The sequence below is a fragment of the Trichosurus vulpecula genome, chromosome 5 (genome assembly GCF_011100635.1).
Source record: "Trichosurus vulpecula isolate mTriVul1 chromosome 5, mTriVul1.pri, whole genome shotgun sequence".
NCBI lineage: Eukaryota > Metazoa > Chordata > Mammalia > Diprotodontia > Phalangeridae > Trichosurus > Trichosurus vulpecula.
In genome coordinates, this window is record NC_050577.1 from 249,717,287 (window position 1) to 249,744,381 (window position 27,095).

Genomic DNA, 27,095 nt, shown 5'->3' on the forward strand with positions numbered 1-27,095 from the left:
AAGGGATATGGTTTTTATAGCAAACCTTTCTTGCTTGTGAGAAATTCAAACAGGATATGTGTTTACCCCTCCAATGTTCCTCTGCTTGTGCTGAAAGATAATGTCTCTCATCTCTTTAGAGATGTCAGACTTCTTTCAAAATCCCTATCCCTTCCAGCATTAATCACATAAATAATGAGATTGATGGCTACCAGGGTTTTGGTTTATCATCAAGCACCTGAACATTCTGTAATGTTAGAAAGTATATCAGGTACAATATAATCTTTTTTTTAATGGAAGAATGTAAGTTGTCCAGGGATTGTGCCCTATTCCACCAGAATGGGAATCCTTGAGAGATTGTGCCATTTGTATGAGGGGTAGGTAAAGATTTCCCTACTGCATATGTCCACATAATTTACTTTGATACACTGTCCTAATTAAATGTTTTGCTATTTGATTTATGGTTCATCTCTGATTTCTTAGTAAAGAAGACACTAAATCAGAACTCAAGCAGTATTTGCATAATTGTAATTACTCATTACCTATACTGTTTATATATACTCATTACCTATACTGTTTATATATATATATACATATATACACACACAGAGATACATACATATATGCATACATACATACATGCATATGTACACTAATTACCTGTACTGTTCCTTGTGTAACAAGGGGTGACAAAATTGAGGGGGATGCTTGTTAGATAAGTAAAGCATAAAGGGGCTCTTTTCTGACATTTTTATTTCTAGACAGAATGAGGTCCATGTTCACCAAAAATCTCTTGGAGTTTCATGAGAAAATTAAAATGGGAGACCTTTGACTTGAAACTCCCTAAAGTAAATCAGAGGGAAATTCGAATGTGGTTAAGATTAAGCAAGCAACTAGGGATCAGAAAGAGTCAGGGAGAAAAAAACAAGAAGTTTAGAGTAAGAACAATGCTACCTCCAGCTGCTTCCAATTTTGTAGAAGTTTGGCCCCGATGACATAACACCTAATGGATTTTACTGCTGTAAGTTTAGGTTGCTAAAAACACCAAAACCTCTTCCATTTCTTCATGTATTTCCAGGGTTAATTTAATTTAGCCTGGCTGTGGCTTCTTGCTCAAACAACATTCAAACTCAATTGGAGGGGGAATTCTGACCAGTGACTTTCCCCAGGTTCATACTTAGAATCATACAATGGACTTTTCAGGCCATCTAGTCATAAAATCAGCATCCAGAAGGACCTTCATTAGACCTCTAGTCTAATCCACAGCCATCTTTAACAAGTTGAAGGCCTCCAGAGATGGTGGATTCATGTCGCCATCTTTCGAGGAGTAAACCTACTCCATTTCTTATAGCTAAAGTGGTGAGGGAGCACTTTCTCATTCAATTACTTTTAGACTGAACTGAAATTTGCCTCTTTGTAAGTCATATGGTCTTTTGATCTACTCTGTGTGCCCATCAGAATAAGTTTAATTCCTTTTGCACATGCCCACCCCTCAAATATTTTGAGACCAGATTATGCCCATCTCCATGCCCCAAGTCTTATTTTAGCAAGACTAAATGTCCTTCAACGGATCTTCACTGTATTATGATTTTGAGTCCCCTCCCCAACCCTGAATGAATGCAGGCAACTAGGAGGCACAATGGATAGAGCCTCAGACCTAGAATCAGGAAGATCTGAGTTCAAATCCAGCCTCAGACACTTATTAGCTGTGTGACTTTAGGAAAGTTATTTAACCTCTGCATGCCTCAGTTTCCTCAACTGTAAAATGGGGAAATAACAGCACCTACCTTATATGTTTATGGTGAGGATCAAATGAGATCCTATTTATAAGGTACTTAGAGTAGTGCCTGGCATGTAGCAGACATTATATAAATGCTTATTCCCTTTCCCCTCCATCCCAGAGCAGTTTATAGGACCATAGACAGAAAGCTGGGAGGGACCTCAGCCGTCAAGTCCAACTGTTTCATTTTACAGATGAGGAAACTGAGATCAAGAAAAGGAAGTGACTAAAAAGGATTATGAAGGATGCTTCTCAGGGAATTCCGCACTGCTATCATTTATTTATTGGCTTTTGCTTCTTTTTAGCAATGCACTGGCCAGCATCCACGTAGAAGAATTAGTGCAAACCTACTGGAATTCTCAGTTTTTGATTAGAGGCCCATGTTTTCTAGTTCTAAGACAAGTTCTCTTTCCACCATGATACAGTGGCTTTCATAAAAGTACGTTTATTGGGGCAGCTGGGTGGCCCAGTGAATAGAGTATGAGCCTCTGGAGTCAGGAGAACCTGAGTTCAAATGCGGCCACAGACATTTATTAGCTGTGTGACCCCGGGCAAGTCACTTAAGCCCAGTTGCCTCCAAAAATAAGAAGTCCATTTATTTGTTGATAATTACCTTATCAACCATGAGGAAGTTCTCCAATTTCTCTCCATTTTCACATGTAATATCACCAACTTCTCTGACTGCCCTGGGTAAGACCTCTTGTACCTCTTGGGCTATCAACCCTGTTTACAGAAAACAAAATAAAACATCAAATTTAATTACCCTTAGAATCTTGAGAAGTGAATTCCCTGAGATACATACAGAGCCAGAGGTGTGCCGGAGCCAGCTTGTTAAATTTTCAGCCTGAGCATTAACACCTGGAAATCTGTAAATGCTACAAATCAGGGCTTGATTTATTGTTTGTTGATTGTCTAATCTTAAGAAAGTGATGGAGAAAATGGTAATGATGCAGATTAATTTTAAAATGTGTCAGGTACATTTTTTTTCTTTAGAGAGCCAGTAGTCAAAACATTTACTGGAACATCCTTGTATAGAGTCCAAGGTGGGATGGAAAACAGCAATACAGACATTAAATTCTATGAAAACAAACAGAAAGAAGAGTCTAACTCTTCTGAGATTTACCACTGCCATTTAAACTAAAACCTTTAAGTACAGATGCCATTCCCCAGAGTGAAGGAACGAGAAAGAGACAGACACCACCAAGTAAGCACTGTTATGTTTCTCAATGGATAGAAACATAAACATTCTCATGTATATCCTTTGGAGAGCTGACTTCCCCATCTCATTCTGCCTGCTCCAGGTGAAGTGAAATAAGCCTGTCTTTCCCACAGAAAGAACCCAGAACAGAAGATGGCAGCTGGAAAGCAGGGACTTGCCTAGGGCTCTCCCCCAGGACCCTCCAAACACTGATAAAAAAATGACTCTGAACAAATTCTAGAACTGCAGAACCCATGAAATAGCAGAGGGAAGCAGGGCTCCAGCCCAGGACAGCCTGGATGGTCACTGGGTAAGGTCTATCATGCACCGAGCTGGGAGCAGAAAGGAGCAGAGCCCAGCGTGAGCTGCGCCCGGACCAACCAGACCTGGAGCCGGGTGGAACAGGCCCTAGCGCCCTGAATCAGTGAGCTGTGGCAGTTACCAGACTTCTCAACCCACAAAAACCAAAGACAACAGAGAAGGTTAGTGGGAAAAGCTTCTTGGACAGAGTGAAGGAGTTTGTGGTTTGGCCACCGCCCTGGAGGCAGCGGGGGGTGGTGCAGCTACAGAACTACAGCTGCAGTTGTTTCCAGCCTCAGGCCCACCTGATGGGAGGAATTAAGTGGCAGATCAGAGCAGGAGGGCAGAGCCTGATTAAGATCTGAGTCAGGTCCAGGGTGGCAGTTCTTGGGGGAGGAGGAGCACTGATGTGGCAGAGCTTGCGTATAGAAATAGCTCTGAAAACAACAGCACATCCCCTCAAGCTTGGGACAAAGTACTCTCTACTCTACAAGTAATCATACCCCTATGAAAAACTCAAGGGTCAAGTAGTTGGCTGGGAACATGGCCAGGCAGCGAAAACAGACTCAGATTCAGTCTCAGACTTTGGAATCTTTCTTTGGTGACAAAAAAGACCAAAATATACAGCCAGAAGAAGTCAACAAAGTCAAAGAGCCTACATCAAAAGCCTCCAAGAAAAACATGAACTGGTCTCAGGCCATGGAAGAGCTCAAAAAGGATTTGGAAAAGCAAGTAAGAGAAGTAGAGGAAAAACTGGGAAGAGAAATGAGAAGGATGCAAGAAAACCATGAAAAACAAGTCAATGACTTGCTAAAGGAGACCCCCAAAAATACTGAAGAAAACAACACCTTAAAAATAGACTAACTCAAATGGCAAAAGAGCTCCAAAAAGCCAATGAGGAGAAGAATCCCTTGAAAGGCAGAATTACCCAAATGGAAAAGGAGGTCCAAAAGACCACTGAAGAAAATACTACCTTAAAAATTAGATTGGAGCAAGTGGAAGCTAGTGACTTTATAAGAAATCAAGATATTATAAAACAGAACCAAAGGAATGAAAAAAATGGAAGACAATGTGAAATACCTCATTGGAAAAACCACTGACCTGGAAAATAGATCCAGGAGAGATAATTTAAAAATTTTTGGACTACCTGAAAGCCATGATCAGAAAAAGAGCCTAGATATCATCTTTCAAGAAATTATCAAGGAGAACTGCCCTGGTATTCTAGAGCCACAGGGCAAAATAGAAATTGAAAGAATCCACAGATTGCCTCCTCAAATAGATCCCAAAAAGAAATCTCCTAGGAATATTGTTGCCAAATTCCAGAACTCCCAGATCAAGGAGAAAATACTGCAAGCAGCCAGAAAGAAACAATCTGAGTATTGTGGAAACACAATCAGAATAACACAAGATCTAGCAGCTTCTATATTAAGGGATTGAAGGGCTTGGAATATGATATTCCAGAGGTCAATGGAGCTAGGATTAAAACCTAGAATCACCTACCCAGCAAAACTGAGTATTATGCTCCAAGGGAAAATATAGATTTTCAATAAAATAGAGAACTTTCAAGCTTTCTAAGTGAAAAGACCAGAGCTGAATAGAAAATTTGACTTTCAAACACAAAAATCAAGAGAAGCATGGAAAGGTAAACAAGAAAAAGAAATCATAAGGGACATATTAAAGTTGAACTGTTTTGTTTACGTTCCTACATGGAAAGATGACATGTATAATTCACGAGACCTCAGTATTAGGGTAGCTGAAGGGAATATATATAAGGGAAGAGGGGGAAGGTGAGGGGGAATGAGTGAATCTTGCTCTCATCGGATTTGACCTGAGGAGGGAATAACATACACACTCAATTGGGTATCTTACCCCACAGGAAAAAAGGAGGAAGGAGATAAAAAAGAGGGGATGATAGAAGGGGGGGCAGATAGGGGGACAAGGTAATCAAAAACAAACACTTTTGAAAAGGGACAGGGTCAAGGGAGAAAACTGGATAAAGGGGAATAGGATAGAAAGGAGCAAAATATAGTTAGTCTTTCAGAACATGACTATTGTGGAAGGGTTTTGCATAATGATACACATGTGGCCTATGTTGAATTGCTTGCCTTCTTAGGGAGGGTGGGCGGGGAGGGAAGAGGGGAGAGAATTTGGAACTCAAAGTTTTAAAAGAAGATATTCAAAAAAAAAGTTTTTGCATGCAACTAGGAAATAAGATATACAGGCAATGGGGCATAAACATCTATCTTGCCCTACACGAAAGTAAGGGAAAAGGGGACAGCGGGGAGTGGGGTGACAGAAGGGAAGGCTGACTGGAGAACGGGGCAATCAGAATATATGCCATCTTGGAGTGGGGGGGAGGGTAGAAATGGGGAGAAAATTTGTAATTCAAACTCTTGTGAAAATTAATGCTGAAAGCTAAAAATATTAAATAAATAAATAATGATTTAGAAAGAACCCAGAACAGGCTGAGGCAAAAGTAAAATAATGATGATAATTATTATTGTTGTTATAGCTAATATTTATATAGGCCAGATTTAAACTCATGAAGTCCTGAAGTCAGAAAGGCTCATCTTCATGAGTTCAAATCTGGCCTCAGACACTTAGCTGTACGATCCTGGGCATGTCACTTCACCCTGTTTGCCTCGGTTTCTTCATCTGTAAAATGAGCTAGAGAAGGAAATCGCAAACCACTCTGGCATCTCTGCTGAGAAAACCCCAAATGGGGTCACAAAGGGTCAGGACTGAAACGACTGAACAACAACAACATAAAGTGCCTACTATGTGCTAAGCACTTTACAATCTTATTTGATCCTCTTAACAACCCCAGGAGGTAGGCGTTGTTATTCTCATTTTACAGATGAAAAAACTGAGGCAAATAGAGGCTAAGTGACTCATGCAGGGTCAAAGAGCTAGTTAAGTGTCTGAGGCTAGATTTAAACTCAGGTCCTCCTGACCCCAGGCCTAACACTCTGTCCACTATACCCCCTGGGAGAGAGAGTTCCTCTCAGCCTGTGAAAATCCACACATGAAAGGCTGGTAGGTGTGAACATTTTGAAAGGGCCAGGGTCTCCAAATGCATTCTGGGCCATCTCCAGTCATCCTGGTGAATACCAGGCCACTGGACCCAGATAGCTCAGGAGGAGATGGTGAGGCTGCTGACCTTGCACAGCCCTCCCTCACTCAAATCAAAGTCAGCTGCAAGGCATGTCATCATTTCCCTGATGTCATGGTCCTCTTCAAGAATGAAGGACTTATCATGCCAGTAAGGGGATGGAAACTTTTCTCTATTTTCTTAGCCAGATGAATCTACCTACAATATAATTTTAAATGAAAGGAAAGAGCCCTGAAACCTTTCTAGCTCTCTGCCCTGTTTTTCTACCTTTAATGACTCTCTGTTGCCTCAGTGGCATTTCTGAAACTCATTTAGTCACAAAACACTGTCCCAAAAGTCTTATTGCAGTTTAAGTTTAACTCTTTAGGCTTATTATGAAACCTTTAGCTGCACTAAGACTTTTGAGACACTCTGCGTATTAACAGAAATGGTGCAAAGATACACCAACCCCTCATTTTACACATATGGAGGCTGAGTCCTAGAGGTCAAGGGGTATCTCCAGGTAGAAAGTAACAGCCAGGAATGGAACCAAGGTCTCTGACTCCATATCCAGGGCTCATGCCACTATTCGATGCTGCCTCTGATTTGGGGGAACCTGGAGATGTAGCATACCCCCCCAGGCTGAGGAATTGTGAGATCCTGGGGTCATAGAAACAGAGGAGGAAGGAATTTCAGAGGTTGTTTTAAGTATGAGATGCACTACAGTATAGTGGAGAGACCATCATCTTTATAGTCAAGAAGACCAAGACTAGAATCCCATCTCAGGCACTTATTTGTCGTTATCCTGGGCACTTGGTAACCATGAGCCTAGGCAAGTCTCTTAACCTCTCTGGGCCTCAGTTTCCAGAATAGTTTGGATTTTATGACTTCTAAGATCTCTTCTAACTCTAAATCTTTACAATTGGATGCTCCATCTCCTTCCTCTTACAAATAAGGAAACTGAAGCCTGAGAGGTTAATTGATTTGCTCCAAATCACAAAAGTTAGTAAGCATCCCAGGTGAGATTCAAACTCAGGACCTCAGACTCCAAACCAACACTCTTCTACAGAAAGGGGGAGGGGGGAAATTGAGATTATTTTCTTTCATATCCTTCAAAAAGCAATACAGATAATAAGTATTTTTACATATGCATAATTTGAGGTTTTTTCCTGTAATTGTGAAATTTGGATCAAGGCAATTTCTACCATGAGCCAGGGTGGCATTATCATGGAAAAGAGCTTTCTGTGGGCAAGAAGTGAGTAAATGGCAGAAAATTCCTTTATAGAGACATAAGGTAGGGTGGCATCAACTCACTTCCTCTCTCTCTAGCTGCAAAGTCTATGTGAAGTAACAGGTACATTTGAGCTGGAAAAGAGGCTGGCCCAACTCCAGCTTGACCTGGGATATAGTGCCAGCTCTACCTGGGGGGAGGGCGGAGGGACAGAACAAGTGGAGAGGAAGAAGGAATGGAGAAGAGAGCTTAATCTATTCCTTTTATGCAATTATATTTCTCCTATTCTAAACTCTGCCTCTACTTGTCTTTATGGAAAAAAAACACTGAAATGAATTTGCATCTGCAATTTCAATAGTGTTGCTACCATGATTCTTCCAGATCAGCATGGCCCCACCCACTTCCTCTCTGATTAGCTTGACAAGCTACATCACAGTTCACAAAACACTGGCAGAATTTTGAAATTAAAAGCCATTGTTTCTGGGAGAAATTTGGGGTTGTTGAGAGAGTTTTTCCATATCCCTTCTCTCCTTCTGTTCAATATTGGGCCCCAACTCATTGTTCATTTGCAACATTTATCCAAGATACATCTGATGGATGAGCTCTATGGGTCATCTATCTAACTATACATACATACATATATACATATACATATATGCACACACACACACACACACACACACACACACAGGGTGTCCATGAAGTCTGTGTGCAATTTAAAATAGTTGTAACTTTTAAATCGCACACGGACTTTATGGATGCCCTATATGTATATAATAGTCTGGTCAATAAGCATTCTACATTCACTAGGCTTTTTCCGTATGTTTAGTCTTGGCCAACCCAACCCAAGACTTTATATACAAACAGAAAATACAATCCACAGTACCAGAATTATACCTCTTCAGGTTTCCAGCACACCATCACTGAGTCACTAATGGACATTTTGTAATCTGATAAAAATGTCTTCACAATGACAGATTTTTTTTAAAAAAATCTACCACCTATTGTCAAGGTTGAATTGGTTCATGTCCCCTACCAGAGAAATACCACGAACATTATAGTAAGGTGAATTAATTCACAGTCCACTTTAACCCCTAGTACTGCTACCCTTCTTTAGACTGAAGAAGTAGAACCAGCAGAGTATAGGTCCATCTCTATATGGGTCACCTCCCTTCTGTTCCTACCTACCCTCCAAAGTCTCACACTGCCTTAGAATATAGAGTTCAAAGTCCTGTCAGCCATTCCCCCTACTCACAGTGAAAGCATGAAAGTAAAAGCAAAAAAGACTAGACTTTGGAACAGTTTTTCTTCCTCTGGATTTACAAGTAAAAAGGAGCCATCCATTCAAAAACTCCATGTGTCCTATGTGTAGTTTGAACTGAGTATAATGAAATTCCATGCATCCTATGTATAGTTTGAGCTGAGTATAAGGAAATTTTTAACTCTTCCCATTCCAGATTCTTGTGTATTTCTCAAAGCACGGGATGACACATCAGGATATCCTCAATCACAATAGCACAGAAATCCAAAAAAGAATGGAGTCAAAACCAAAAAGACTAGAAAAAGTAGAATGGAGAATGGGTAGAGGGAGAAAGAAACTTGGCTGAGTACCTGTCTGATGAATACTGTTTATTCCCATTACCGATGCAAATTCTGGTTTGTAGTCATATTCAACAATTCTCATTCTGTTTATTCTTCGGAGCTGTTCATTTGCGTCAACCTAATTTAATTGAAAGAAACTATCAGTTTTTATACGTTAAGATATTTCCTATTCAAGTCAATGCTGTGGGCTCTCTGGGAAGAGTAGGAGGGTTGGTATGTAAATTATTCCTTCTAGAGTCCAAACAGTTTTTAAAATTACTTTTACCCTTAGATTTGTTTTACTTCAGAAGAAGCCATCTCAAGGGTTCATGTCAGTGACTTCCATTTACTGATCCAACTCTTCACTGGGTAATAGGTTCAACTTTCAATGTCACAGAACAAAAACCCTACTTACTTATTTTATACCTCTTTTCTTTGAACTTGGTCTTCAACCTAAGAAGGAAATAGGTTGCTAACTTTAGGGAGGGTTGTCATAAGCCCCTGTAAGGTTGTAGAGTACCATTTGCAAATAAACATGTCTTCTTGGCCCAGATAGCACTTGGACAATACCTGCTCTACTTAAATGAATTAGGGATCTCATCAATACAGGTGTTCCTTCAAGGGATATAAATTACAAACCATCCATCCCTGCCCAACCGCTGTACAACTGCTGTCATGTGATCTCAATAGCTCCCAAGGAAGCCACCCACCATGCTTGCAGACTTCTTTGATTTTTCTTGACATCAAAAGTTTGTCAATGAAGCACACAAACTGCCATCACTTATCCCTTGCTCTTACCATGCAACCAAAACCTCCCTTTTTTCACTCATACATTTCTTTGATGATGTCATTTACACCAGTTCTCATAATTCCTTGTCTATGATATGTTGCAGTCTACTCACACATAATGCACTTTTCTTTTGCCCTCTGATGATACTCAATTTTAATGTTCCATGACTCAGTCCTTCAAAAATACTGATAGAATATCGATATAAAAATGTCTTTCTTTGAGGGAGGAATTTGGAGTCGTTAAGAGAATTTTCCTTTTTCCCCAAGACAATCCAGTCTTCTCTTCTTCTGTTTAATCTTGGACCCAACTTATTTATTTGCAACATCTATCCAAGATACATGCTGACAGATGAGTTCTATAGATCATTTATCTAATTATATATCACAATAGTCAATAGGTATTCTTCATCCACTTGGTTTTTCCTATATGAATAATCTTGACCAATCCAAACCAAGACATTATATACAAAATTAAAATGCAATCTACAATACTAGAATCATACCTCTTTTTCAACCTGGCAAAAATATCTTCATAGTGATAGATTAATAAAAAAAAAATAACCCTCCACCTATCATCAAAGCTGGATCAGTTCACTACCCCATTCAACTAGCTCAATTCCCTCTTCCTCCATAAAGTCTTCATGGAGTTTTCCATTCAATAATGATGTCTCCGTCTCAGTCAAACTTAGGCCTTCTTGTCTGCAAACTTCACTTGACATCAAAGCATTATGGTGACAGAATCTACAGAGCTAACTGGCTACTTTAAGAAAGGTGAAACTGAAGGGCCCAACCAGGCTCTGCTTAGACAGCCAGCCGAACCTATGAGCTCACCATCAATGCTAAATACCTCCTGGGTATCCCTAGTTTGCCTCTGACCCAGTTGTGCTTCCTGATGTATTTTCCTCCCTTGCTTCTTCCTTGATCCTTGGCTCCTGACATGAGTACACTGTGCATGCCCTACCTGTCTAAATAGACTTTAATCTTTCTTATCTCCATATAGCATCAGTATAGGATGGGAACTGGAGCCAGAGAAAGTATGCTAGCTCTTCACTATGTCTGTTGACCTCATTTTCCAGTGATTTGATTTCAAAGATTTCAGCCACACAGGTTTCATCACCTTGGTTTCTTGCATGTGAAAGTTGAAACTGAACCAGTCTGAAGACAGAATTCTCTCATCATAATCTATCATGCAGAAAGCTCCTTTGGTGATTATCTACAATGCTTCCTGGGCCATCTTGTGTGGACACCAGTGATAGGCAAGCTGTCAGATTAAGGCAGGAACCTGCAGGCATTCATTCTGGGTGTTGCATGTTAACTTCTTAAGCAAATATGTTTTGCAGCAGTTTATTGAAAAGCCAGTTAGTCTTGGACCCTAGTAATCAAGCCTCCTTAAAAAATGAACCATTTATATCATTCTTAGGGGCACATTCCAGTTCATTAATGTTCAACCTCCCAGAGTTTGTAAAAAGTTTTAGCTCCTTTATGTAGTTGGGGGAAAGAAAACAAGCCAAAAACCAGTTATAGGATTGTAGATTTAGAGGCAAGAGGGATGGTAGAGATGAACTAGTCTAACCCTCTCAATCTACAAATAAGGAAACTGAGACCCAAAGAAATTAAGTTCCAGGACCTCCCAGTGCATCCTGGGCCATCTTCAGTCATCCTGGTAAATATCTGGTCACTGGACCCAGATGGCTCTGGATGAGAAAGTGAGGCTTGTAACCTTGCACAGCCCTTCCTTACTCAAATCAGAGTCAACTGCAAGTCATGCCATTATCTCCCTTATGCCATGGTCCTCTTCAAGAACAAAGGACAAACACAACAACAACAACAACAAATAAAGAGGAGAAGGAAGATAACCAGAAAGGGAAATCCTAGCTCTGAAAGTTGGAAAAGCTTCCTACAGAAAGTGGCGTTTCAGCTATATCTCTGAAGGAAGCCAGGGATTTTGAGAAAAAGAGGGAGAGATTTTGAGGAGAGAAGGAGAATGGTCCAAGTTGAGGACACTAAGATGGGAAATGGCAGAGACCTGTCACTGAATTCTAGAGGATGTGGAGGGGAGTAAAGTAGAAGAAAACTGGATTGTGAAGAGCTTTTAATAGACCAAGCAACCAAATTTATATTTGATCTTTGAGGTAATAGGAAGACACTGAGGTCTCTTGAGTTTGGGAATGAAATGCTTAGACCTACACTTTAGGAATATCACTTTGACAGCTACAGGGAAAATGCATTAGAGTAAGGGGAGACTTGAAGCAGAGAAAACAAATATGTAGCTTTTGCAATCTGGGTGAGAAATAATAAGGGCCTGAACTAAGATGGCGGTGTGAATGGTAAGAAGGGGGCCAGATAGGAGAGCTGTTATGAAAGTAGAAAGGATGAGATTTGGCAACCCATTGGATGTGAGGACGATCAAGAGTGAGGAGTTGAGGGGCAGCTAGGTGGTGTAGTAGATGCAAGACTGCCCCTGGAGTCAGGAGGACCTGAGTTCAAATACAACCTCAGACATTTGACACTTACTAGCTGTGTGACCCTGGGCAAGTCACATAACACTGAATGCCTCACAAAAATAAAATAAATAAATAAAAGGTAGTGAAGTGTTGAAGATGACACCAAGGGTCACCAATGTTGTGAACATGGACCAGTGGAAGGATTGTGGTGCCCTTGAAAGTAATGGTTGGTTGTTGTCCTTTGTAATTGAAGAGGACCAAAATGACATCACTATGTCAGGTCAACGTACCATGTGTTCTATTGTGGCTGAGCATTCGGAATGGAAATGTCTCTAAATGTGGACACCTCATATTTCTTTTGAGCTATCGCAATTCTGCTTTACTTATAGAGCACAGCACTTCCTGGGGGATGTTACCCTGGGCCTGCCCCCAACATGAATTGGTTGGCTGGGCCCTTTGGGAGGATAGACTCTCATCAGAGGAGCCACCTCTCTGTGCTGGACCATTTTACAGAAAAAGAGCCAACAAATCACTTTCGGTCCATTCTTTAGTTTTTCTGTGTTTGGAGGACAGACTAGATCACAGCAGATTGGCCTTGGGTGGGGAAGGGCACGGTAGGGGAGTCATTCTCTCCTACCAGGAAACATTAATGGCCACCTTGAGGTAGAAACACATGGGCTCATTCATAGCTTTTGGAGCGCAGGTCAGAGACCAAAGATGTGAGAGTAAACTGTCTCAGACCAAGAGATGGGAGTTGCCAGGGAAGTGAGAAAACATCAAGAATGCATATAAATTCGCAGCAATACAAGGATCAAAAACAATCTCAAAGGACTAATGATGAAGCATACTATCCACCCCCAGAGAAAGAACCAATATTGTCTAAATACAGGCAGGCTATTTTTCCCTCTCTTCCTTTTTCTTTCTTTCTTCCTTTCATTCTTTCTTTTTATTCAAGTCTTCTTATTCAAAATGACTAATATGGAAATGTTTTACACAATTGCCCATGTATAACCTATATCTGATTGCTTACTGTCTCAAGGATGGGGTAGAAGAGGGAGGGAGAGGAGGATAGAATTTGGAACTCAAAACTTTAAAAAAAGTTGTTAAAAATTGTTTTAACATGTAATTGGGGAAAAATAAAATATTATATTAAAAAAGAACACATACAGATACTACAATGAAGAAGCAGATAGATGCTTGCCCATGTGGCCCAAGAGGGGAATTTCTGGGTAGGGTTCCTAACTCCAGCCTCCTGCAGAGAGGAGAAGGAATATTTATTTCCTAGCCAGCATTATCCCAGGACCTAGCCTTCTTTTCCCCCAAGCAGGGAGATTTCTCAGGCTACACTAGCTTTGGGGTTTGCCTCATGAGAAGATCCAAGTTTTAAAGTTTAAGGACCAGAACCTCTAAACTTTTTTTGCAACATGGACCCAGTTGGCATCCTAACAAAGCCTATGGATCCCTTCTCAGAATGATGTTTTAAAATACATTTCAAAATAATAGGATTAAAAAAGGAAACCAATTGTATTGAAGTATAGTTATCAAAATACTTTTTAAAGACAATTTCAAGAACCCCTAGGTTCAGAACCATTCCTCCAGACATTTCCTGAACATTACCCTTTTGGGGAGGAAAGTAGATCACCTGTGCTTCCCTACCAGCTGAAGCATCTGGAAGAGCCTAAATCCGTATCCTGGGGGTGTACAAGATGCATTCTTTACTCCTTGCTGTTACTTGTGATTCTAACAAGAGAGGTATGAAGGGAAAAGGCTCTGCCTGTCCAATAGCACCAAAGTGTGTTCACCTTCTAAAGGGAGTGCTAAGCATGATGTCATGCACCATGTCTGAGACAGACTGTAGATCACTGTGGGAGAGGTGGGGATTCACCAGAACATCAGAGAATTGCCTACTGAAGCCTCCAAATTCAGCTTCCTTACGAGGGGAGTTTATAGGTTGGCATGAGTGCTTTATGTGGTTTTGATGAAAATCTTTTCCTATATGCATTTTTATGGGGTGATATAACGGCTGACCTCTAACCGATGTGTGCGTCTACGGATACACACACACACACACACACGCACACACACACACACATCATTGTTCTCTTGCTTCAGTAATGTCCAACTCTTCATGACCCCATTTGGGGTTTTCTTGGCAAAGATACTGGAGTGGTTTGTCATTTCCTTCTCTAGCTCATTTTACAGATGAGGAAACTGAGGCAAACAGGGTTAAGTGACTTGCCCAGGGCCACACAGCTGGTAAGTTTCTGAGGCCAGATTTGAACTCAGGAAGATGAGTCTTCCTGACTGCCAACCAGGTACTCTATCCAGTGCACCCCCAGCTGCCCTTCACACTTATGTATATACATACACCTAAGCACACATACATACACAAATATATGTGTGTGTGTATATATATGTATATTGTGTATGGATACATGTATATGTATGTAGATAGGTATACGTATACATATAGGTATATGTATATAAAACCTTCAGTGCCTGTAAAGGAGCCACGACCTTGTTACCCATAGTTGCGGAAGCCTAGACATAAGTATATTTGGAGGTTTCCCAGGGTAAACTTATAGCAAAGTCAAGTGGTGAGGAGGAGAGAGACAATGAACCAAAAAGAAACTTCCTCTTTCAGGTCAGGTCCTAAGGTCAGCCCCAGTTAGTGTGATGTGAAAACAGGACTTAGAGGATCTGGGCCATGGGTTACACCTTTATAATGCTCTTAACTTTTCATAGCTCTTTCACATTACTATCGAATTTAATTATCAGAACTACTCTCCGAGGTATGAAAGTCAGTTATCATTCTCATTTTACAATTGAGAAAAGTGAGGCCCCAAGAAGATAAGTGGCAGACTTAAAGGATTAATTAGTTGATGGCAGAGACAGGTGTCCTAACTTGCATCCAGACCCAGGCCCTTCCTATTAAACTATATCAGCTCTCATTCTATTGTGAGAATCCTAAGTCTTAGACCCTGGACCAGGGGTGGGGAACCTGCGGCCTCAAGGCTACATGTGACCCTCTAGGTCCTCAAGTGTGGTCCCTTGACCAAATCCAAACTTGTTCAGTCAAAAGGCCACACTCGAGGACCTAAAGGGCCACACATGGCCTCGAGGCTGCAGATTCCCTAGACAAACATGGCATAGTCAAGGTATACAGGGTGTTCTTAAAGTCTGGACACATAGGCAAAAGTGCATATTTTCAAGAAATGAAATGAATGAAATTTTCAACATTTTATTTAATTGGAATACTAACAAATAACATCTTCAATATGATTTCCATCATTTGTGATGCAAAGGTTGATGCGCTTTGCAAGATTCACGTGAACTCAATGCAGTAACTCCACATGGCCATCAATTTTAGCACATTCACTCTTTACGTGTTCAATCAAGTGCATTGCATCTGTGATTTTCATTGAGTACACCTTCTCCTTTAGCATACCCCAGAAAAAGAAGTCAAGGAGGCTAAGGTCTGTTAATATTCCAAATATTTCAAGATATGCATTTCTGCCTATGTGTCCAGACTTTAGGGACACCCTGTAGATTCTGCAAGGGCTAAGTAAAGATGGCTGATGTACGGATGAGAAGGCAACATTATGTGTATGTTTTTGTATATGTATATATGTATATGTGTGGCTATATATACATAGAGCGAGAGAATTTTGAACTTGGAGTCAAGAAGATCTAGGTCTTCTGACATTTAACTAGCCATATGACCATGGGTAAATCACTTTAACTCACTGATCCTTAGTTTCCTTATCTATAAAATGGGTATAATGATACTTACAATGCCTACCTCATAAGGCTCAAATGAGAATATATATATATTATATATATATATATGTATGTATATATATATATATAGAGAGAGAGAGAGAGTATGTAGAGTATATATGTGTGTGTATGTGTATGTTTTATATATGTATGTACATATATACGTATATGTGTATATTTTATGTGTGTATGTACATATATATGTGTATATTTTATATATGCACATGTGCACATATACATATGTGTGTATCATGTATATGTATGTACATATATACGTGTATATGTATATTTTATATGTGTGTACATATATGCATATATGTGTGTACATATATGTGTGTATATTTTATATGTGTGTTTTATATAGGTATACATATATGTGTATGTATGTGTATATTTTATATATGTATACATATGTGTATATTTTTATGTGTATACATATCTGTGTATATATGTGTATATTTTATATATGTATACATATATGTATATTTTATATATGTATACATATATGTGTATATTTTATATGTGTGTATACATACATGTGTATATTTTATATGTGTGTATACATACATGTGTATATTTTATATATGTATACATATGTGTATATTTTAATATGTATACATATATGTGTATATGTGTATTTTATATGTGTGTTTACATACATGTGTATATTTTATATATGTATATATGTGTATATTTTATATGTGTATACATATATGTGTGTATGTGTATGTTTTATATATGTATACACATATGTGTATATTTTATATGTGTATACATACGTGTGCATATATGTGTATATTTTATATGTGTATACATACGTGTGCATATATGTGTATATTTTATATGTGTATACATATATGTGTATATGTGTGTATATTTATATATGTATACATATGTGTATTTTAATATATGTATACATATATGTGCATATATGTGTATATTTTATATGTATACATACATGTGTATATGTGTGTATATTTTATATATACATATATGTGTATATTGTATGTGTAACATATGTGTGTATATATGTGTATATATGTGTATATTTTATATATGTATACATATGTGTATATTTGATATGTGTATACATATGTTTATATTTTATATATGCATACATATATGTGTATGTTTTATATATGTGTATACATATATGTGTGTATTTTTATATATGTATACATATGTGTATATTTTATATATGTATACATATGTGTGTATATATGTGTGTATTTTATATATTTATACATATGTGTGTATATTTTATGTATGTATACATATGTGTTTATATGTGTGTTTTATATATGTATACATATATGTGTATATTTTATATGTGTGTATACATATATGTGTATATATGTGTATGTTTTATATATGTGTATACATATATGTGTATATTTTATCTATGTATACATATAGGTATATGTGTGTACATATATGTGTACACATATGTGTATATGTTTATATATGTATACATATGTGTGTATGTGTGTATGTTTTATATATGTATGCATATGTGTGTATATGTGTATATTTTATATGTATATATACACATATGTATATACGTATATATGTACATACACATATATAAAATATACACATATGTATATACATATGTGTATATTTTATATATGTGTATGTACATATATACATATGTGTGTATTTAATTTATATATGTACGTGTGTATGTGTATATATATGTGTGTGTATGTATATATGTATGTATGTATGTATGTATGTATAGTGCTTCGCCAACTTGCAATGGAATCAGCTTGAACAGACGCACGAAAGTCAATTGTTAAATTTTTCAGTGTGAGTACTTGTACCTTGGAATCCGGCGAATGCTACAAATCAGAGCTTAATTTATGGTTTGGTTGATTGTCTAGATTTGGGAAAGCAATGGAGAAAATGTTCATAATTCAGATTAATCTTAAGAGGGAATCATGCATACATTGGGGGGGAGGGGAGAGAATTGGTTGTTAAATACTTACTAGCTTTCCCCTGAATATAAATGTTAGCTGTTGGTTTTTGAAGCATGTTTGGATTGGGAAATGTGCATAACGACAATGACAATCGTTCACATGTATATTGCGCTTTAAGGTTAACAAACCAGGTCACGTACAATATCTTATTTGATCCTCATAACAATTCTCTGAAATAGGTCTATTTTCATTCCCATTTTGCAGACTAAGAAACTAAGATCAGGGACAGATGGCATAGTGGATAGAGCACTGAGCCTGCCATCGGGAAGACCTGAGTTCAAATACAGCCTCAGACGCTAATTAGCTGCGTGTCTTGGGGCAAGTCTAATTAACCTCTATTTGCCTCAGTTTCCTCACCTATGAAAGGGGAACAATGACAGTACTTACCTCCCAGGGTTGTTGTGAGGATCAGATGAGGCAATCATAAAAATGCTTAGCAAAGGGCCTGGCACATGGTAAATCTTGTCTAGCATTATCATCATCATTTTTATTATTATTATCATAGTAAATGTCTCAGAATTTGAACCCAGGCCTTCCTGACTCTCATCCACCATGCCATTTTGCCTCTACATCACTCCTCCCACCCACTTCCAGCCCCCTAAAAAGCCCTAGACTTTGGCGCGGTCAGTGACCTGCCCAAAGTAATTCAGAAGTTTCTTCCAGGAGAGTTCTCTGCTTGAGTCTCGCTTCTCACTGTCGCTGCCATTCAAACCAGAGGCAGAGTCCTTGTTGACACCAAAATGGGACCAACTTTCAGATTTTCAACACAGATGTCTCCCCATTTCCCAACACTTAACTGTTCTTAAACAGTGCATTCTTCTCGAGCCAACAGCCAGAACAAAAAGGCATTGAGTTTAAAGAGGCTGTCTGAAGTGTCAGAATGTCAGGGACTCGGTGACCCAGCAGGCTCTGCTGACATGTCAGCGGAGGTGCCCTGACCTCACGTCAGCACTCACCTCTTGGATATTCTCTTTTACCCGGCTGTCAGACGGGTGCATGACTGTTCCCATCACTTTCATATTGCCACAGACAACCAGGGCTTCATCAGGAGCATCTGTGTTAATTCCTATTCGCCCGTGACAGACAACAGATTCTGGGACGTGTCCTCGCTGCCATAACACGTCACTGTCATTCTCAAATTGCCCCGGGTTAGATGCCTGGAAAAAAAAAATTACAGTCTGAGATAAAGCAGTAGATGATGCAAGCATTTAATTCCTTGGATCAAAGGAAGAGAAAATATCTCCTTTTGTTTCTACAAATAAATAGCCTGCCTTGGTGCTCCTGACCTGTTCAAATGGTGCTGAGACCCTGCGGTCAGCAGTGGAATGGTTTCTGATGGCTTCCTTTATCTCCTTCTCTACTCTCTAAGTTTTCTATGCTTTGAACGTGTCTGAGGGTTCTAGGTCTATTAAAATGGTGAATGGGAAGGAAGAACAGGAAAAAAAAAGAGAAAGAAAAAGCAATTTTCTGAAGAAAAGCAAGAATAATGATTTCAACTTAAAGAAAATGACAGAATTTGGGAAATGTAAATATAATAAATAGCAATAAAATTTTATTTGAGGAAAATAAAGTGGTAAAGTTGGAGATGGAAATAAAAACAACTTTTATACAAATAGCACCTTATCCCTTTTATATGCATTGCCTCATTTGTAAATGACATACAAATATTTGATACTGAAATACCTAATGCCTCTCAAATTTTTTTCTTTATGTGCTATTCATGCAGGGAATGGAAGAGTATTGAAACTTCAAGACAATTTTACCTCCTTCCCAATTTTACCAAGGGCTGAACAAGTCAGGGTATCCCTCAAGAATGTTTCAGGGTAATCACCATTTATTGAGTGCCTACTATGTTCTAGATACTAAAGCAGCTGCTGATAATATAAAACAAAAATAGAACAATGCCTGATCTCAAGCAGCTTATGTTCTATTGGGTAAAAGCCATACATATCCAGATAAAAAAAAATATATATATATGTATACATATATATATACATATATATATATATAAAATATACAGAATAAATACAAAAATAATTTGGAGGGGCACAGAAAACACTAATAGTTGGAGAGATAAATAAAGACCTCATCTAAAAGGTATGATCTGAAGCCAGAGATTCTAAGAGGCAGAAATAAGGAGGAAGAGTAAGCCAGGTATAGGAGACAGCCTATACAAAAACATAAAGGCAGGAATGAGTGAATGAATAGATGGAGAGTTGGATGAGAAGATGAAATATTATATGCAGGACTAGGAAATACACCAGTTTAACTGGACCACAAAATGTGTGAGGGTGATATAAAGATCAGTCTAGAAAAAAAAGGTTGGAGTCAGATTTCAAAGAGTTTTAAAAGCCGAAGGAATGCTCATTTTATCTTAAAAGCAATAGAAAGTCACTCAAGTTTCTTTAGGGAGATTAGATCTACACTTCAGGAATATTAAATTTTTGGCTGTATGGAGGATGAATTGTAGAGCAGAGAAACTGGAGACAGAAAAGCCAATTAGGAGATAATTGTAATATTCTCTGCAAGAGCTAATGAGGGCAAAAAGTAGGATGGTAGCCAAGCAGGTGGCAAGAAGGAACCAGATAGAAGTTCCAGGGTAAGTAGGGTACAAGACTTCTCTGGGCCTCAGCTTCCCCATCTGTAAAGTGAAGAGGTTGATCTAGGTCATCCCGAAGGTCCCTTTCTAGCTCCAGAACTATGATCTGAGGTAGAATTGATAGGATCATAAATTTGTTGTTCATCCTTCATTTTAGAGGAGAAGCAATGATATCACAAAGGTGATGTCTTGACTTGCAAGTGAATTGGATTTAAGTGAGGAAGACCTGTGTCATCAGCCCCACTCTCTCCTCCAGAGTCATCAGAGTCCAGTGGCAAGACATAAGACAAGACAACTGGCGATGGCCCAGGATGCAGTGGCTTTTCTAAATTAAGGTCTTTTCCCATGTCTCAGAGGCAACACCCATTCAGTGACTAAGAGCTAGGTAAGAATTAAATTTAAAGCTGGAAGAGACCTCAGAGGCCATCAAATCCAGCCCCTGCATTTTACAAGTGAAGAAACTAAGTCTTAGACAAGTCAAGTGACTTGTTCCTGGTTACACAACTAGGAAATGTCAGAGGATGTCTCTGAACCCAGGTAAGTCCCTCACTCTCTCACGACTCCAAATTCTTCTCAGCTTGGTAACTGATTGAAAATGAGGATGAGCAAAAGTGACAAATCTAAGATGACTCTCAGGTGGTGAACCTGAGTGACTCATGTTGACCAATGATGAATAATGCTACCCACCTCCCAACAGATGGGATTGACTAATGTGAAGAATGAGACATAATATTTTTGGACATTTCCAATATGGGAATTTATTTTGCTTTCCTATGCTTATTTGTTGCAAGAGTTTTGCTTTTCTTTTTGAGAGGGGGAGGTTGGAAGGAGGACAAAATTAATGTTTGATAACAGAAAAATATTTTAAAGAATAAAAGGGAAAAAATATAAGGTTAAATATTTTTTTTCTTCTTAAGTAAAATTATATGTGCTCTATAAAGCAGCAATTTCCACTTGATCTCACCCCCTTGGTTTTCCATTTATTTTAAGGGATGTCATAAAGTTCAACTCAACAAACATTTATAAAGCTTCTATTCTGTGTAAGGCACTATGCTAGCTACATTTTGGGAATAAAAAAAACAAAAACAAAAACAAAACTGTCCCTATTCTTAAGGAGCCTAAATTTTCTCCAAATTCTCAGACAGGCATTCATTCCATGACCATCAATAATTATAGTATCTGCCCCATAGCATTTCTAGGTGTGTGTTGTAGGGACTCAAATCTAAAAAGTCCCCCAAAGCTTGAGACTTCTTCAGCTGCTTTCTGTTCTCACATATTAAAGGGGACAGTGGAATTTCAGAAGTTCAATGCTGTTAAGGTTTGTGTAAAGAACCAAACATCTTCAGTTTCCTCTCATCCTCCCACCAATTCTCATCTTGATTTTCCAGAAAGGCTGGGTTTTGAGAGGCAAAGACAGCCAGGGTGAAAAGTAGCCACTTTGTGAAGGCTTCTTTGTGTGAGCCCACTTGAACATAAAGCTTTTTTTGCTGGTGTCTTCAGGGTCCAGGCAGGACAGATGAATGACAAATGGGATTTAATGCAAAGTCTAAGGTACCTTCCCACTCCTACAAACACTCAAGTCATATCCAAAGGTATGTGATGCAAACTAGGCCTGTATATTTGCTATATCCAGAACATAATGAGATATCTCAGGAAAACACAACAAAACAATGATTTTTGTTTTTTTGTTTTTCAAATGAGATTGGGGTAATTATCAAGTTGGTAACTTGTAACTGTTGCTGTCTAGGGGTGCTGAGAATCCTGAAATTCAAGGGCAAAAGAAACGGGTCCTGCCTTGAAAGAAGTTGACTCAAGCCTTCTTTCAGCCAGAAATAGGGTTTATTAAATATCAATTGAGGTGGGCAAGATTTTAAGAATAGGTGCTATTGTGACACTTGTATTAGCAAGCAGGCCAGACTCTTAAGGAATCTGACCACTTTAATGGAGGCAAGATGGATCTTTTATACAGAAGACTGTGGGAAGATCTGAATGTGATCTAGGAGTGGCCGAGTAGTCTGGGGTTACTGGGAGGTAACATAAGGGGTCTAGATGGAATTAAGGAGTGGTGGTCTAGGATGAGGCCACAATGAAAGAGCAGTTGAAAGTATTATTAACTGGGAAGGGCCTGGTGCCCCAGGCAAACACCAGGGACCTGGGCCACATGGGAAAGTTCAAAGGCTTTTCCTTTTTGGGGTCCAGATCCCAAAGATACAGTCTTTTCCTTTTAGGACTTCTCAACCCCATATATATATATATGTGTGTGTGTGTGTGTGTGTGTGTGTGTACATATACATATATATACACACACACATATACATATACATGTATATTTAAATAGATCTGGTTCATAGGAAACATTCCAATAAACCTACATTGTCACATCAGATGCATCTAAAAAGCTTATTTCTATTCAAATTACATTCACAAAAGGCCATAGATATCTTTGGGATTCCAGACTTGAGTTTCCTAAGGAGATAGCCTCATCTATAATAGAAAATAATATTCTTTCCAAGATACATAAACTACATTTTCCTCTGTGGGATCATTAATGAAATATTCAAAAGCAGCTTTTAAAGCACTACCACTGATTGGAATTAAGATAGAGAATTCATATGCAGCACAATTAATGTTGCTTACTGTATAGAACTTCAAAATAAATGATTGAAAGTCCTTATCTATAATTCAAGAAATTGAATAAACATTTATTAAATGCCTACTATGAGCCAGACACTGTGCTAAGCCCTGGGGAAACAAAAAGAGACCAAAAACAGTCCCTGCCCTCCAGGAGAGGTGGTACTAGATGACCTCTGAAAGCCTTTCAGCTCTAAACCTAAGATCCTGTGATCCCAGAAAATTCATTTTTCCTTATATACCCTTAGGAAAGTCACTTCATGAGGCAGAACAAGATGAACATTGTACACAGTAACTAAGTCAGCTATGACTTAGCAGCTAGGATCAATTCAATGAACCAAGACAATTCTGAAGGATTCATGATGAAAAATGCTACCCTCCTGCAGAGAGAGAACTAATGAACTCTGAATACAGATTGAAGCATGTTGTTTTTTATTATTTTTTATTTTTATTATTTATAAATATTTATTATTTTTAAATATTTTTATTATTTATATTTTTATTATTTTTCTTGCTTTTTTTTGCAACATGGCTAGTATAGAAATATGTTTTACATGACTTCACCTGTATAATGGGTATCATTTTGCTTGTCTTCTCAATGGGTGGAGGTGAAACCTCTGGGAGAGAGAGAGAATTTGGAACTCAAAATTTTAAAAAATGAATGTTAAAAAGTAACTAGATAAATAAAATAAAGGGCTCAGGGCACACACAAAAAAAAAGGAAAGTCACCACTTCTCTAAGATGGTGACCTTCTCTAAGATCACCTTTTCTTTTTCTCTCTCTATTTTATTATTTAATATTTTAGTTTTCAACATTGATTTCCACAAGATTTTGAGTTACAAATTTTCTCCCCGTTTCTACCCTCCACCCCACTCCAAGATGGCATGTATTCTGATTGCCCCATTCCCCAGTCAGCCCTCCCTTCTGTCACCCCACTCCCCCCACCATCCCCTTTCCCCTTACTTTCTCATAAGGCAAGACAGATTTCTATGCACCATTGCCTGTATATCTTATTTCTCAGTTGCGTGCAAAAACAACTTTTTTTTTTCAAGCATCTGCTTTTAAAACTTGAGTTCCAAATTCTCTCCCCTCTTCCCCTCTGAGTGGGATAGTGAAACTTCTCATGGAATCTGGGTCTCAGCCTTTCTGTGAATTGAGTGGGATAAATGGAGGTGAGGACTTTTCAGCATTGCTCAGGGCTTCTGATTGACAGCTAGGCCTAAGTTTCAAATCATCTGACCCATAGGAATCCAAAACTTAGAGCAGCCTGACCCCCCCTCAGCACAAGCCTTTCCAAATAAGGATAAAAGTGTTTCTAAGAGTCCTCATTGACTAAATTAGCCTTTCTTTGTTCCATGTATCTGGGTTAGATTTCCTCACTTAGATTGTGAGCCTGAACTCCACCAATGAGAGTAAAGGTCAGTGGTGGGTGGGGGTTGTTTGCCCTAGGGTATTTAACTAAGTTCTGTTTTCTGGGCTTGCCTCTCCCTACCTATTGTCTATCAGTTGGGAGACCACTCTTTCTCTCCAGATCTTAAATAAAGAATCCTTTTCTTCCTTTTTGCTTCTATGACAAGTCCCTGAACATTACTTGAGTTGTCTCACACACTTCCTACCCACCCTCCCTAAGAAGGCAAGCAATTCAACATAGGCCACACATGTATCATCATGTAAAACACTTCCACAATACTCATTTTGTGAAAGACTAACTATATTTCCCTCCATCCTATCCTGTCTCCCTTTATTCAATTTTCTCCCTTGACCCTGTCACTTTTCAAAAGTGTTTGGTTTTGATTACCTCCTCCCCCATCTGCCCTCCCTTCTATCATCTCCCCTTTTTTATCCCCTTCCCTCTACTTTCCTGTGGGGTAAGATACCCAATTGAGTGTGTATGTTATTCCCTCCCTAGGTCAAATCCGATGAGAGCAAGATTCACTCATTCCCCCTCACCTTCCCCCCTCCTCCCTTCCAACAGAAATGCTTTTTCTTGCCACTTTTATGTGAGATATTTACCCCATTCTATCTCTCCCTTTCTCCCTCTCTCAATGTATTCCTCTCTCATCCCTTAATTTGATTTTACTTTTTTAGATATCATCCCTTCATATTCAACTCACCCTGTGCCACCCGTCTATATATATATATATATACGTATATATGTGTGTGTGTGTGTGTGTGTGTGTGTGTGTGTGTATATACATGTATGTATGTATGTATGTATGTATGTATGTATGTATATTCCCTTCAACTACCCTAATACTGAGAAAGGTCTTACGAATTACACACATCAACTTTCCATATAGGAATGTAAACAAAACAGTTCAACTTAAGTAAATCCCTTATGAATTCTCTTTCTTGCTTACCTTTTCATGCTTCTCTTGATTCTTGCGTTTGAAAGTCAAATTTTCTATTCAGCTTTGGTCTTTTCACTGAGAAAGCTTGAAAGTTCTCTATTTTATTGAAAATCCATATTTTGCCCTTGAGTATTCTACTCAGTTTTGCTGAGTAGGTGATTCTTGGTTTTAATCCTAGCTCCATTGACCTCTGGAATACCATATTCCAAGCCCTTTGATCCCTTAATGTAGAAGCTGCTAGATCTTGTATTATCCTGATTATGTTTCCACAATACTCAAATTGTTTCTTTCTGGCTGCTTGCAGTATTTTCTCCTTGATCTGGGAACTCTGGAATTTGGCTACAATATTCCTAGGAGATTTCTTTTTGGGATGTTTTTCAAGAGGTGATTGGTGGATTCTTTCAATTTCTATTTTGCCCTGTGGCTCTAGAATATCAGGGCAGTTCTCCTTGATAATTTCTTGAAAGATGATATCTAGGCTCTTTTTTTGATCATGGCTTTCAGGTAGTCCAAAAATTTTTAAATTATCTCTCCTGGATCTATTTTCCAGGTCAGTGGTTTTTCCAATGAGATATTTCACATTGTCTTCCATTTTTTTCATTCCTTTGGTTCTGTTTTATAATATCTTGATTTCCCATAAAGTCACTAGCTTCCACTTGCTCCAATCTAATTTTTAAGTTAGTATCTTCTTCAGTGGTCTTTTGGACCTCCTTTTCCATTTGGGTAATTCTGCCTTTCAAGGGATTCTTCTCCTCATTGGCTTTTTGGAGCTCTTTTGCCATTTGAGTTAGTCTATTTTTAAGGTGTTATTTTCTTCAGTATTTTTTTTTAGGTCTCCTTTAGCAAGTCATTGACTTGTTTTTCATGATTTTCTTGCATCCTTCTCATTTCTCTTCCCAATTTTTCCTCTACTTCTCTTACTTGCTTTTCCAAATCCTTTTTGAGCTCTTCCATGGCCTGAGACCAGTTCATGTTTTTCTTGGAGGCTTTTGATGTAGGCTCTTTGACTTTGTTGACTTCTTCTGGCTGTATATTTTGATCTTGTCACCAAAAAAAGATTCTAGAGTCTGAGTCTGAGTCTGAGTCTGCATTCTTTTTCACTGCCTGGCCATGTTCCCAGCCAACTACTTGACCTTTGAACTTTTTGTCAGGGTATGACTCCTTGTAGAGTAGAGAGTGCTTGGTCCCAAGCTTTAGGGGCTGTGCTGCTGTTTTCAGAACTACTTCTACTCCACTGTCACTGCAAGCTCTGCCACAACAGCACTCCTCCTCCCCCAAGAATCGCCAACTAGGATTGCAACCCAGATCCAAGCAGGGCAAAACAAGCCCTGCACTCCCGCTCTGGTTCTGCCACTTGATTCC

General features: G+C 38.8%; 1 protein-coding gene across 1 annotated transcript in view; it reads right to left on the reverse strand.

Moving 5' to 3' along the window:
• The window catches only part of MYRFL (myelin regulatory factor like), a 183,062-nt gene that overhangs the window by 71,086 nt on the left and 84,881 nt on the right, over window positions 1-27,095 (reverse strand). The window contains exons 11-13 of the mRNA XM_036760731.1: window positions 19,109-19,309; window positions 9,191-9,299; window positions 2,373-2,482 (exon numbers count right to left, since the gene is read on the reverse strand). Of these exons, the coding sequence (XP_036616626.1) occupies window positions 2,373-2,482; window positions 9,191-9,299; window positions 19,109-19,309 (420 nt within the window). The remainder of the gene's footprint in view (window positions 1-2,372; window positions 2,483-9,190; window positions 9,300-19,108; window positions 19,310-27,095) is intronic.